Consider the following 13,823-nt stretch of genomic DNA (forward strand, 5'->3'; position numbering starts at 1 on the left):
ATTTCCTTGTCCAACAGTGCAGAGGTGTAAAACAACCAATAACATCCTGTCTTTACTTAAAATTTTAGTATTTTGTCCATTACGGATTTTTTGCATTAATTTTGATTTTTAAAAATGGTACATCCAACTATTACTTATCTTCATTCCTGAGATTTTCTCCTTCCCAACTACCCTCAAATTCCTTGCCCAATGTGAATGCCTCACTTGTTTCAGCCTAATCCTGGCCCTGCCACCCTCTCTATGGTCCACGGTCACAATCTGATCCACTTCCATTAAAGCTCTGCTCAGAGTGCTCCGGTCGTAATTTTCATTTAAGAAAATCCACATCCCGGGCCGCCCGGGTGGCTCAGTCAGTTGAGTCTGCCTTCAGTTCAGGTCGTGATCCCAGGGTCCTGGGATCAAGCCCCACATCAGGCTCCTGGTTCAGCAGGGAGTCTGCTTCTCCCTCTGGCCCTCCCCTTGCTTGTGCTTACACATGCACTCTCTCCAATAAATAAAATCTTAAAAAAAGAAAAGAAAAAGAAAATCCGCATCATGCTGAAATAGACCTGCAGGTACAGTTAAACGCACGATCAGAGACACCGTCTTCTGTGGTATCTTCATTGTGACTTACGGAAATTCAAGCGCACATATCTGTGTGCTTGGTGTAAGGTTTTCTACAAAGACCTCAGTCTTCCACCAAGGTTTATGTTTTTTCTTACCTTACCACTTCTCTGTGTGTGGTGCCTACAGAGGCCCCAGAATCTGTATTTGTCCGATGGGCTTTCCTCCAAAAGCAGCCTCATGAAGAGGAGCTAAAGGATGTGAAGACCCACAGCAGTGTTTGCCCCTCCCCCCACCCTCAACCACTCCACCCCCTCCCCTCAGCTCATCTACTCCCACAGCTTCTGCCCCCTTGTCCTGAAGGCCAGCCAGCAGGAGACTAAATGTCAGTCATTCCTCAACATACATCCTCATACCAATCTAGCAAGAGGAAGCAGACAATCACACAGAAGTGGCTAGAATTATCTCCCTGCCCACTGGATTCACTTCCGGGCCCGCTGCCCAAGACCTCCCAACCCAGAGAGGCAGCAGGTAGGAACCTGAACACAGACACAGGTGCACCAAACTTCATTATGAACAGTCGCCCCATCCGTCAGGACTGGGACCAGCCCCTCTGTCTCCAAGCCTTACGGGTAACCCAGTTCACAGAGCTGCTGCAGGGTCCTTAGGAGGCATCCACCATCACTGAGAACAATTATTCTGCTAACAGCCTGGGAGATGGGCTCGGAGAAGGGAAGTGACTTGCTTTCAAGCTGTAGCGAGAGGATTCAAGCCAGATGTTCTGGTTCCTAGTTCCCTGTCCTCACCACACCGCTCAGAAGTCACTTCCCAAGTTATAACAATGCCTGTAGGGGCCCCTGGGTGGCTCAATGGGTTAAGCCTCTGCCTTCGGCTTCGGTCATGATCTCCAGGTCCTGGAATGGAGCCCTGAGTACTCGAGCTCCCTGCTCAGCGGGGAGTCTGCTGCTTTCTCTCTCTCCCTCTGCCCCTTCCCCCTACCCATTCCCTCTCCCTCCTCTGTCTCTCTCTCTTACTCAAATAAATGAATAAAATATTTTTTAAAACCCACAATATAAAACCACAGCTCAAATGCACTTTGGGGGATGACTGTTCCCTAACTGCGCTGTCACTTGCTGCTCCCCAAGCCTCCATCTCCCCTCACCCCTGGCAGTTTCTCTTCCTCCCTCTTTATTTCCTTCCTTCCTTCCTATATACCTTCACAGAAGGTAGCACAACCTATCACTGGCGTGCTTCCCTATCTGCGTACCTGCTTGCTCTCTGAGATCCCCGTGGGTTATAAACCCTGCGAGGGCGAAGACTTTACACATCATTTTCTCCAGATCCTGGTTGTTGCACACAGTGAACTCCACAAAGATCTGCTGGAGAATTAAACGGATGATGGCAGCCTCCTGTTCTCAAAGCATCCATTCTTCAGCTTCCTGTTCTCGAATTCCCTTCTCATTCTCACCTTGCCCCACAAGGAAAAAAATAAAACCTCTCCGACTCCGAGGCAGGTCTGTAATCACCTGAGACTAGTGAAGGGCATTATTTAACAGCAAAAGGGAAGATGTTGGCTGTACTTACTGGTTGCTTAGTTCTCTTACTTCACACGGCTTGAAGCACCATTCTTTGGCCAGCTTTTCTTGTTGGGATGCCTCTTCTAGAAACACTATCTTTAAAAGAAAGAAAGAAGAATCACAGATCAATAAGCCATAGGCATTTGTTGTAGTTAAATATCTAAATCTTTTTAAAAAGGTGTTTGATAACCAAATGGGATAGAGTTCAGACACAAAAGGACAGGGGTTTGCCTCTCCTTGACCAAGGAAGCAAAGTGCATGAAATTTCTTTTTCTGCCTACAGATACACATAAGACTTCAAAAAATTCTAATTTGAAGACACAGGGTATTAAAAAAGGCTAATTGATATCTATTTCTCCCCACATCCCAAAATGATTAAAGGAAACAATTATTTATAGAAAGTGTACCTCACTGCAGATGAATATAAGACTTTTGTTAAGCTGTTAAAGGAAACTCATGTCCAGAGTATGGTAGTAGTATATCATGGGTAAAGCTATTAACACTGAATATAATTGCACATAATAATTGCCCGACAATCAAATCTTAGCATGAATTATGTTGATGCTCTGGTTCTGGCCATCTGCCATAAAGAAGTTTGCTATGTTTTTCTAGTATTGTGGATGAGAGGCTAACAGAGCAATCTCTTACGATAACAAAGCCCTAACAACATGCGCAACAGCTGGGGAACTTTGGAGGGACACTTAATTCTCTCTTGGTCTGGGTTCCCCATCTGCACCCTGGGGATAACATCAGTACATACTTCACAGGGTTACTGTAAAGACTAAATATGGTAACTGTGGTAAAGATGTTAGCACATCCCTAAAATATATTAAATGCTAGACACATTGTATCTATTGCTGATTCTTTTTTAAATACAGTATTACTGTCTTCTCTATAAAAGTGGACTGCAAAGCCAGAAAAAACAAGGGATAATGGAATATATATGCAGGAAATATCCTGTATTTCATCTATCAATGTAATATTAGAAGAACAAATGTTTTATGGTACATAAAATATTGAAAAAAGACTGCTAAATAGAATGTATCTAATTAATTAGATACAAGGCACTATATTAGCAAGGCACTATACTGTGCAAAAAACAGTGGAACTGAAAATAAAGTAAAATATGTTGATTTCTTTATTCATTGACGATACACTTTTTTTTTTAATGGGATTTTTTAAAAAGATTTTATTTATTTATCTGACAGACCAAGATCACAAGTAGGCAGAGAGGCAGGCAGAGAGAGAGGGGGAAGCAGGCTCCCTGCTGAGCAGAGAGCCAAATGTGGGGCTTGATCCCAGGCCCCCGGGATCATGGTCTGAGCTGAAGGCAGAGGCTTTAACCCACTAAGCCACCCAGGTGCCCCTAAATGGGATTTTTTTATTCTCAGAAAAGAAAATGAAAATGTAATTTCTACAAATGAGAAAATATAATTTGATGACCCTGAAAACAGACTGGAATCAATAAGTATCAAAGCATATCCATAATTAATTTAAAAAACACAAAAACAATTTATCTCTATAACTCAGAGATGATTTACCATTAAACACATAAATACATATATGCATACCTACATAAAAACAGTTTGTAAAGCACCTGTATTCACACATTTGAACATATATTTGAAATAAGTGGTTTTGAGGAAAATATAAATGATCAAAAAACTTATTCTGGAGAGACAGGGAAACTGAAGGAACTAGTAACTCTGGAAGAAACTGAGTAAGTTTATTTGTTGTTTCTTTGGGATTTTTGTTGTTGTTGTTGTTGCTGTTCTTTAAGAGAGAGAGTACGAGCAGGTGTGGAGGGGCAGAGGCAGAAGGAGAGAATCTCAAGTACACTCCTGCCGAGCGCAGAGCCTGATGCAGGACTCGATCTCATGACCATGAGATCATGACCTGAGCCAAAATCAAGAGTCATTTGCTTAACCGACCAAGCCACTCAGGCACTCCATGAAGAAATTTTACTAACACATTAAGTAAGCTTGTGGTTCAGAAACACGCTAATAGAACTAAAATCCCTGTCACAAATACAAATTCCTCCCTTCTAATAATCGAGCCTCTCCCCTGAGGACATGGTTTTCCCTGTGCTTCTCAAATGGTAGGTGTTCACGCATCCGAGTCAGGGAATGAATTGGTTCCTTCCATACCCACCACAATCCTTTCCAAACCATTTCTCCTGAAGCTCCTTGTAAACTAAATTCTTTTAAGACCTGCTCCTTCCAGCTTCCAAGAGCCCCTTTCTCTCATTTTCTAGATTTGTTGATGCCTGGCTCGGATTCTTCCTCTCCACTCCAAGCCCTGCCTTCATTCCTTTGAAAATCACTGCAGACTTTTGACATCATGACCACCCACTTCCATGAATTCATTTTCAGCGACTTTTGCATAAACAAATGAAAAAATGAAGTTCAAGAACTTCATATCACAGTCATAACTCGGACAAGTTCATGACCCACAACTGCTCCACCTCCAAAACTCCTGCATCACACGTCAGACAACAATGACCTCTCCTTCCAGTTTGCTATTTCAACTACTCCAACCAGTCTCCCACCTGGACAACCTCCTTTTACCTGCTCCTCTCCACTCTTCCCCAGTCCATCAGTGGTCTTCTTCCACAGTGTCCCTGACGGGCTCAGATTCTGCCACCTATTATTTTATATTTCTTATGTCTTAGTCAACAGACATCTGGTAGAAGTTCAGCCTTAACTGAATCCAACTCTCCTCCTCTCTGGGCTACACCTGTGGACCCAGACAGCGCTGGAGCAAAGCACATGACATGACAGAGGGAATATCCATAATCATCAAGGTCAAGTATACTCCTACCAAGGCCTGTGCCTGGCACCCTAAGACCTCTCTCTAGCACTGCGGTCTTTACTCTCAGTAAAACTTACAGAAAACCTAATTGTATAGACACCAAGATATCATTAAAAATGTTTTTTCAGTAATAGATTAATGTTATCAAATAACTCAGAAGGAATTCAAAGAATTGAGAGACATTGCTATAAAAAAAGATCCTCTCAGTCACATCTACTTGATTTATGTGAAAATGTTTCTCAGCACTTACATCTACAAAAATGGAAAATAAGAAAAAAATTGATGGTGCTCCTATTTTATTCTACCAACAAGCAACACTTGTCCATACATATATTATCTAGTTGGAGGAAAAAACAGCTTTTTGTATTTTACATTTCACAAATTACCATATGGTCCCAGGAAATTTTAAATACATTTATCCACATAAATTTGATGGCAATGCTTGATTAATAAAAGACTTTCCAATATAAAACTATATCACATTAGCATAGACTCTGTAAGGAAAGTAGAACAGAGTTAGTAGTTCAAGAAGAAAAAGGGACCATATAGTATTTTAGATCATTAAAGAGAAGCTAGTTCATGATTTTTTAAAAAATAGATTAAGGTAGATATCAAGTCACTATATTTTTATTCTATCAGATAGATTTTTAAAAGTAATGTCACAGTTCAATTTTAACAGATACATATTTATAATCTGCCAAAAATTATGAGTTTAATAAAAACTATGCATATCAACTTTTTAAAGTGTAAAAGCAAATAGATTTTTAAAATTCCTTTAACACATTAGTTTATTTTTTTTTTTTTTTTTTTTTTTTTTTTTAAAGATTTTATTTATTTATTTGTCAGAGAGAGAGCGAGCGAGAGCAAGCACAGGCAGACAGAGTGGAAGGCAGAGTCAGAGGGAGAAGCAGGCTCCCTGCGGAGCCCGATGTGGGACTCGATCCCAGGACGCCGGGATCATGACCTGAGCCGAAGGCAGCTGCTTAACCAACTGAGCCACCCAGGCGTCCCAACACATTAGTTTAAAAAGAAAAATGTAAACAGCCTTTCTCTAGTCAACTCATTCCAGCTCTCCATCATGAAGATTTGAAATCTATCCCCTCTTCAAATTTCTCACCGCACTTACCCAGAAAAGGATACATTACACAGGCACAAGAATGAAAAACTGAAAACAATTTCAAAGTCAGTCAATAGGAGGTTGATTAAATACAATGCAACAAAAACTAAGAGTGAAGGGGTGCCTGGGAGGCTTAGTTGGTTGAGTGTGCCTCTTGGTTTGGCTCAGCTCATGATCTCATGGGTCGTGGAAATAAGCCCTGCATTAGGGTCCGAGCTCAGCGGGGAGTCTGCTTGAAAGATTCTCTCCTTCTCTCTCTCTCTCATCAATAAATAGATCTTTAAAAAAAAGTTACAATGAAGGCTTAATATCTACCTAATGGAATATTATCCATGATACCATCTTACAGTGTTTTTAAAAATGCAGGTTACTAGATAACATGTATGGTATAATCACATTTTAAAAAATATTTTGCTGGGGCGCCTGGGTGGCTCAGTGGGTTAAGCCGCTGCCTTTGGCTCAGGTCGTGATCCCAGGGTCCTGGGATCGAGTCCCGCATGGGGCTCTCTGCTCAGCAGAGAGCCTGCTTTCCTTTCTCTCTCTCTCTGCCTGCCTCTCTGCCTACTTGTGATTTCTCTCTGTCAAATAAATAGATAAAATATTTAAAAAATATATATTTTGCTTTTCCTTACTAGTCTCTCCCTCCCCATCCCCCTGCTCTTTAATCACACTTTTTGGTAAGAATATGGTGTGTGTGTTGGCATGTCTGAATGTTGATTGTAGTGATCATTTCCTTAAAGTACATTCTTCGGGATTCAAAATTGTTAATAAGTGGTTTCTTGTAACAAAATCATCAAAGTTAATTCCATTTTAATTGTACATGAAAATGTAAAATAAAAAAAAAAATAGAATACATAAATGTAATCTCCATTCATGGAGCCTATAGTTGGGGAATTCGGATTCACAAAGACAGACGATAAGTGAGACAAGGAAGGGATAAAGAGAGCACGCAGTGCCCTGGGGCTCAGATGGACAGCAGTGGGTGTGTTCAGTGAAGGTTTCGAAGGCAGAACTCCGGCCAGAGTATCCAGGGTTGGAGAGAAAAGGATGGAAAAGGTAAATAATGACAGGAACAGAGGCAAAAAACTGCAAGACATAGCGTAGACAGGAGTCTTCTTTAAATACCATTGTAACACTGGGTTGGAGAGAACTTGAATCCACAAATCAAGGACTTATTAGATGGTTTTCTTGCTCCAGCTCATGTATTCACTCAACAATCACTACCTGCATGTCAAACACTACTCCAGGGAGTAGGAACAATTAAATCGATAGGTGAATACGAGGTATATTGCTTGTATTAGTGAGCGCTGTGATGAAAGATAAAGCAAGCTAAATGGTTGAGATAAAATGTGGTGTGTGTTGGATCTCTCTGAGCAATGACGCTTGAGCACAGACTTGCATAAAGGAAGGTAGTAAAACGCTCACATATTCTGGGAGGAACAGTCCAGGCAGAGGGAACAAATCAGGACAAAGGCTCTGACACGTCTACTTAAATTTAAATTAATGCTTGGCAAGTTTTGAGACACCAGTTAGGGATATGGCCCAAGGACTAGAAGAATAGAGATGGTAGCCAGGGGCTTTGTAGATCATGGTACAGCCTTGAGATTTATTTTTAAGGAATCTCTAAAATTATTTTAGAAAATGAATACGGCAAAGTTTTAATATATCGCTGATATTCTCTTTATAGGGCAATAATGGCTGTTTGATCCTGAGTTTCTCTGGGCTTATGGGGCCATTCTTTCCATCTTTCACCATTTCATGGTACCTGTTATGACTCACGACCTTCCTCCACAAGTCACAGTTTAGGTAGGCTCTCTGGCACATATAGAAATCATTAAAAACCAGGTTTCATACAATCAAAAAATCAGACATGGTGCCAGCTGACCAGAACCTTCTCATCTGAGCTCCTTTTTTTCCAGATGAGATAATTGAATCCCTTCTGTTAAGGAAACCACTCCAAGTGCTCTATCACTTGAAACTGTGCTGTTTAGGATGAGCAGTACTGAGAATGTCAGCAATACTAAAGCCAATATCGGATGAGTAATGACTGTCAGCTAATGAAAAAACTCTCTGCAAGATAGAGGCTTCAAACACCAGATGGCAAATTTGGGCAAGATGTTTGTTGTTATGAAGAGTAAACTGCTCTTTGGGTCACTGCAAAACAGCTGGGTCAGCCAACAAAATAAGTTTGCCAAACTCTGCTACAGACTCCTAAAAAGACTCATGTAAGTTAAAACTGTATAATTTGAGGGCGCCTGGGTGGCTCAGTGGGTTAAGACGCTGCCTTTGGCTCAGGTCATGATCTCAGGGTCCTGGGATCAAGTCCCGCATTGGGCTCTCTGCTCAGCGGGAAGCCTGCTTCCTCCTCTCTCTCTGCCTGCCTCTCTGCCTGCTTGTGATCTCTCTCTGTCAAATAAATAAATAAAATCTTAAAAAAAAAAACTGTATAATTTGAAAACCACCCCAGTGGCTTACACGAACATGTCCAAAAAACTTTATCCTATTTATGACTGTTTTTTTGATTGGCAATAGCTTTTTTTTTTTTTTTTTTTTTTGGCAATAGCTTTTAATAATTATTCCTTTTAACTTTAGAGTTTAATAAAATACTCTTGGAGGGGCGCCTGGGTGGCTCAGTGGGTTAAAGCCTCTGCCTTCGACTTAGGTCATGATCCCAGGATCCTGGGATCAAGCCCACATAAGGCTCTCTGCTCAGCAGGGAGCCTGCTTCCTCCTCTCTGTCTGCCTCTCTGCCTACTTGAGATCTCTATCTGTCAAATAAATAAATAAAATCTTTTAAAAAAATACTCTTGGAAAAGTGTAGTATTTTTGGCTGTCTTATTTTTTTTTTCCTGGCTGTCTTATAAAACCTTATTTTGCTGTAGAATAAACGTGTTTTTTGATAGATAAAAAAGTAATTTTAGTAATTCTTCTGATCTAATGACATCACTGGTGATTCATTGGCATTTAGTAACTTTTTATTAGAAAAATAAAACATGTTCTAAAATGATGGGATATCTGATAATAATAATAATAAATATTATTAAATGTACTTATTGTATGCAGACACTTACAGTAGAATACCAACTAACACATGTGGAAGGAATGATAGAAAGTTAGCATTGGGCAACCATCATTGTAATAAATGAGTCATGCAAAAATTATCAATGAATGTGGTACATAATGAACTATGGAACACTGAAAAGAAATAAAATAAAATGGAAAAAAAACTAGTGAGAGAAAATTTTGTAGGAGAACAGGATATTTATATAAATTCAAAATATCTCTCCACATAATTTATTCTATATTGAAAATAATAACTTCTCAGTGGAAAAATCTACTACCTGAAATCACTACATACAAATACTTCAGGAAATCACTACCTGAACCAAGTGAACAAAGTTAACATTAAGAATAATGGGATTAAAAAAAAAAAAGAATAATGGGATAAACCAGTATCATGCATCTGGGCTATGATGCACCAAGAGCACAGCACCAGTTTCTGTGGAATTCCTGCCAAAAAATACAGAATCTGAGTCTAATCATGAGGAAACATCGGTGAACCCAAACTGGAAGACATCCTAAAACAAAACAAACAAACAAACTGTCCTGTCTTCTTGGAACTTAGGAAAGTTAAAACTTGAAGATCTAAAACAAAACAAAAAAACCCCAAACAAACAAACAAAAAAAAAAACAAACAGGGGTGCCTGGGTGGTTCAGTGGTTTAAAGCCTCTGCCTTTGGCTCAGGTCATGATCCCAGGGTCCTGGGATCGAGTCCTACATCGGGTTCTCTGCTCAGCAGGGAGCCTGCTTCCTCCTCTCTCTCTGCCTGCCTCTCTGGCTACTTGTGATCTCTGTCTGTAAAATAAACAAATAAAATCTTTAAAACAAACAAACAAACAAACTTGAAGACCTGTCCCAGGTGAAAGGCAACTAAAAATTCATGGTAGGTATAAACAACCTGTGAAGTCAGTGGGCATCCTGACCCAGAAGGAGGAAAAAGCTATTAGGGACATTACTGGGTCAGTAGGCAGAGTTTGAAGGGATCTGTGGACAATACGGCAGATTTAGATCTACATTAATTTCCTGATCTAGACGATTGTACGTGATTATGTAAGACAGCATCCTCATTTTTGTTTTGTTTTGTTTTGTTTTGTTTGGAAATACATACCGAAGTATTTAGACTAGAACAGGATGTTTGTAACTTACCCTCAGTTATTTCAGAATAAAAATATGTCTATATACATACAAAATACATATACACATATAAAACATGTATATATGCGTACTGGGGCGGGGGAAGAACCATGAAACAAATGTGGTAAAATGTTCATGGTAGGGAACCTGGGGGAAGGCTATATGAGAGTTAGTCAGAGTATTCTTGTAGCTTTTTAAAAGAATTTTGCAATGATTTAAAAATAAAGAAATCTTAAAAAAATTTTTTTTTGGTCTACTGATTTGTCAGAGAGAGAGTACAAGCAGTGAGAGAGGCAGGCAGAGGGAGAAGCGAGGAGCCAGATGTGGAGCTCAGTTCCAGGACCCTGGGATCATGACCTGAGCCAAAGGGAGAGGCTTAGCCAACTGAGCCACCCAGGCGCCCCTAAAATCTTAACTACGAAGCAAACAGTGTACTGTTTAGAAATACAAATATTCAAATGAAAGTATCATCACAAGTAAGGACATGATAAGCAGAAAATTTAGGATCATGGCTCCCTGAGAGGGGAATGGGACGGGAAGGGCATCTGGGAGGCTTCAAAGAAAGCTGATGGTTCACCGTGTCTTCATTCATACCCCACACACAGGCATTACAACTTTTCTTTTTTATGTGAGCAAATATATGAGCAAAAACAAGTTCTCTGCTCGTAATAAATGTTATTTTTTAACATCGAAATCATACCACACAAAATGTTCATGCTTAGCATCTGTGGAACACTCAAATCACCAACAGGAAACACGGTGAGTAGGGTAGAGGCAGTGGGAAAACAGAATGACACAGATCTGATATTGACAGCACCTAAACTAGCAATCTAAAGTGAAGTCATACTGGGACACTTGTTTTGGGACTCTAGTGTTGGCTGAGGTCATGACCTCAGGGTCCAGGGATCAAGCCCCATGTCAAGCTCTACACTCAGTAGGAAATGTGCTTGAGGACTCAATCTCTCTCTCTCTCTGTCTCTATCCCTCTCCCACTCTCTCTCTCTTTCTAAAATAAAAATAAATAAATAAATAAATCTTTTTTAAAAATTAGAAAAAGAATTAAGTGAGATCATATATGTCTCTTTAAGCAGTCAGTAACATGGGAGACGACCTCTACATGTCCCTGATAGTTTGTGAATGGCTTTTGGATACAAATTGTTACACCCAAATTTATTCATTTCCTAAATTCAAAATCCCTTGAGGCCTTAATCAGTTTCTGGAATAGGGGTAGTATTGTCATCAAACATTGAGTCGAATTCACCCCAAATCTCAAAACCAAGGTATTTACCCCAAAGATACAGATGTAGTGAAAAGAAGGGCCATCTGTACCCCAATGTTTATAGCAGCAATGGCCACGGTAGCCAAACTGTGGAAAGAACCAAGATGCCCTTCAATGGACGAATGGATAAGGAAGATGTGGTCCATATACACTATGGAGTATTATGCCTCCATCAGAAAGGATGAAAACCCAACTTTTGTAGCAACATGGATGGGACTGGAAGAGATTATGCTGAGTGAAATAAGTCAAGCAGAGAGAGTCAATTATCATATGGTTTCACTTATTTGTGGAGCATAACAAAAAGCATGGAGGACATGGGGAGTTAGAGAGAAGGGGCTTGGAGTAAACTGGAAGGGGAGGTGATCATGAGAGACTATGGACTCTGAAAAACAATCTGAGGGGTTTGAAGTGGCGGGGGGGTGGGAGGTCGGGGTACCAGGTGGTGGGTATTATAGAGGGCACGGATTGCATGGAGCACTGGGTGTGGTGAAAAAATAATGATACTGTTATGCTGAAAATAAATAAATGAAAAAAAAAACACAACACATTTGAATCATTAACCCATTAAACAACCCAATAATTTCAGTTGCTATCTCACAAAAGACATCTTCAGAAACAAATTCAGCAAGCGGACACCTGAGCATGAATTTAGGAAAAGCATTCATTTTCTCTTTTGGAAACTGAAAGGTGAAAACAATAGTCTACAAAGTTTATTTCAACAGACTGTAGCAGGCACATAAATACTGATAAGAAAATGCTGGCATGCACGAAAGTACTGGCCACACAAATTTACTCCTTTGTTTTTTTTAAACGTGAAATCTGCTTAGGGACCTGTTATAGGTTGGAGTCAGTCTCCCTAAAATTCTTAAGTTGAAGTCCTAAACCTCCAATACCTCAGAATGTGACTGTATTTGGAAATAATGTCTTTACAGAGGTAATCAAGTTAAAATTAAGGTCATGAGGATGGGCCTGAATTCAATAGGAATTGTGTCCTTATACAAAGGGAAAAAACATGGGTGGGGGGGGCGCCTGTGTGGCTCCGTTGTTAAGGATCTGCCTTTGGCTCAGGTCATGATCCCAGGGCACTGAGACTAGGCACTATATAGGGCTCTCTGGTCAGCGGGAAGCCGACTTCTCCCTCTTCCACTCCCCCTGCTTGTGTTCCCTCTCTCCCTGTGTCTCTCTCTGTCAAATAAATAATCTTAAAAACAAAAACAGGGAGAAGATGCCATCAACAAGCCGGGGGAGAGGCTTAGAACAGATGCTTCCCTCACATCTCTCAGAAAGAACAAACTCTGCTGATACTTTGATCTCAGACTTTTTAAAAAAATTTTTTTAAAAATTTTTTATAAACATATAATGTATTATTAGCCCCAGGGGTACAGGTCTGTGAATCTCCAGGTTTACACACTTCACAACACTCACCATAGCACATATCTTCCCCAATGTCCATAACCTAACCACCCTCTCTCTGGCCCCCCTCAGTTTGTTTTGTGACATTGAGAGTCTCTTATGGTTTGTCTCCCTCCCGATCCCATCTTGTTTCATTTATTCCTTTCCTACCCCCCAACCTCCAACGTTGCAATCTCCACTTCCTCATATCAGGGTGATTTCAGACTTTCAGTCTCCAGTTTAAACAACCAACTGGTTTGTAGTACTTTGTTCCAGTACTCCTAGTAAACTGGTACCAGACTCTATAGGAGGAAGGACTGGAAGACTAGTCTAATCAGTAAAGGAAAAACACTGCAGAGACTCTCTTTGTTTTCCTTAGGCACCTCATATGAGAAGTTTGAGGTAGTTAAAAAAATACTAGGGTGCCTGGGTGGCTCAGTGGATCAAGCATTGGGCTCCTGATTTCAGCTCAGTTCATGATCTCAGGAGACTGAGCCTCAACTTGGGCTCCATGCCCACCAGGGAGTCTGCTTGAGATTCTCTCTCTCCTTCTCCCTCTTCTGCTCTCCAACTTAAATAAATAAATAAATAAATCTTTTTTTTAGAAAAACAACACTATACTGAAGAATCAAGATTCTGCTATTTAGGAGTTCTGTGAAAACAGGCAAATCCCATACCCTTTCTGACTTACTGCTCTCAAAAATGTGGTAATAATATATGTGCCACATTTTTCGATCCTAAAAGACAAAATAGGTTTTTTTTTTAAAGATTTTATTTATTTATTTGACAGACAGAGATCACAAGTAGGCAGAGAAGCAGGCAGAGAGAGAGAGGGGGAAGCAGGCTCCCCGCTGAGCAGAGAGCCCGATGCGGGGCTCGATCCCAGGACCCCGAGATCGTGACCCAAGC

The 13,823-nt window shown here is 40.5% G+C and overlaps 1 protein-coding gene across 1 annotated transcript in view; it reads right to left on the minus strand.

The window, feature by feature from the left end:
* The window catches only part of GDA (guanine deaminase), a 75,729-nt gene that overhangs the window by 36,744 nt on the left and 25,162 nt on the right, over positions 1-13,823 (minus strand). Inside the window, exon 2 of the mRNA XM_059143594.1 lies at positions 2,128-2,216. Within this exon, the coding sequence (XP_058999577.1) occupies positions 2,128-2,216 (89 nt within the window). The remainder of the gene's footprint in view (positions 1-2,127; positions 2,217-13,823) is intronic.

This window comes from Mustela lutreola, chromosome 12, assembly GCF_030435805.1.
Source record: "Mustela lutreola isolate mMusLut2 chromosome 12, mMusLut2.pri, whole genome shotgun sequence".
In the NCBI taxonomy this organism is placed as follows: Eukaryota; Metazoa; Chordata; class Mammalia; order Carnivora; family Mustelidae; genus Mustela; species Mustela lutreola.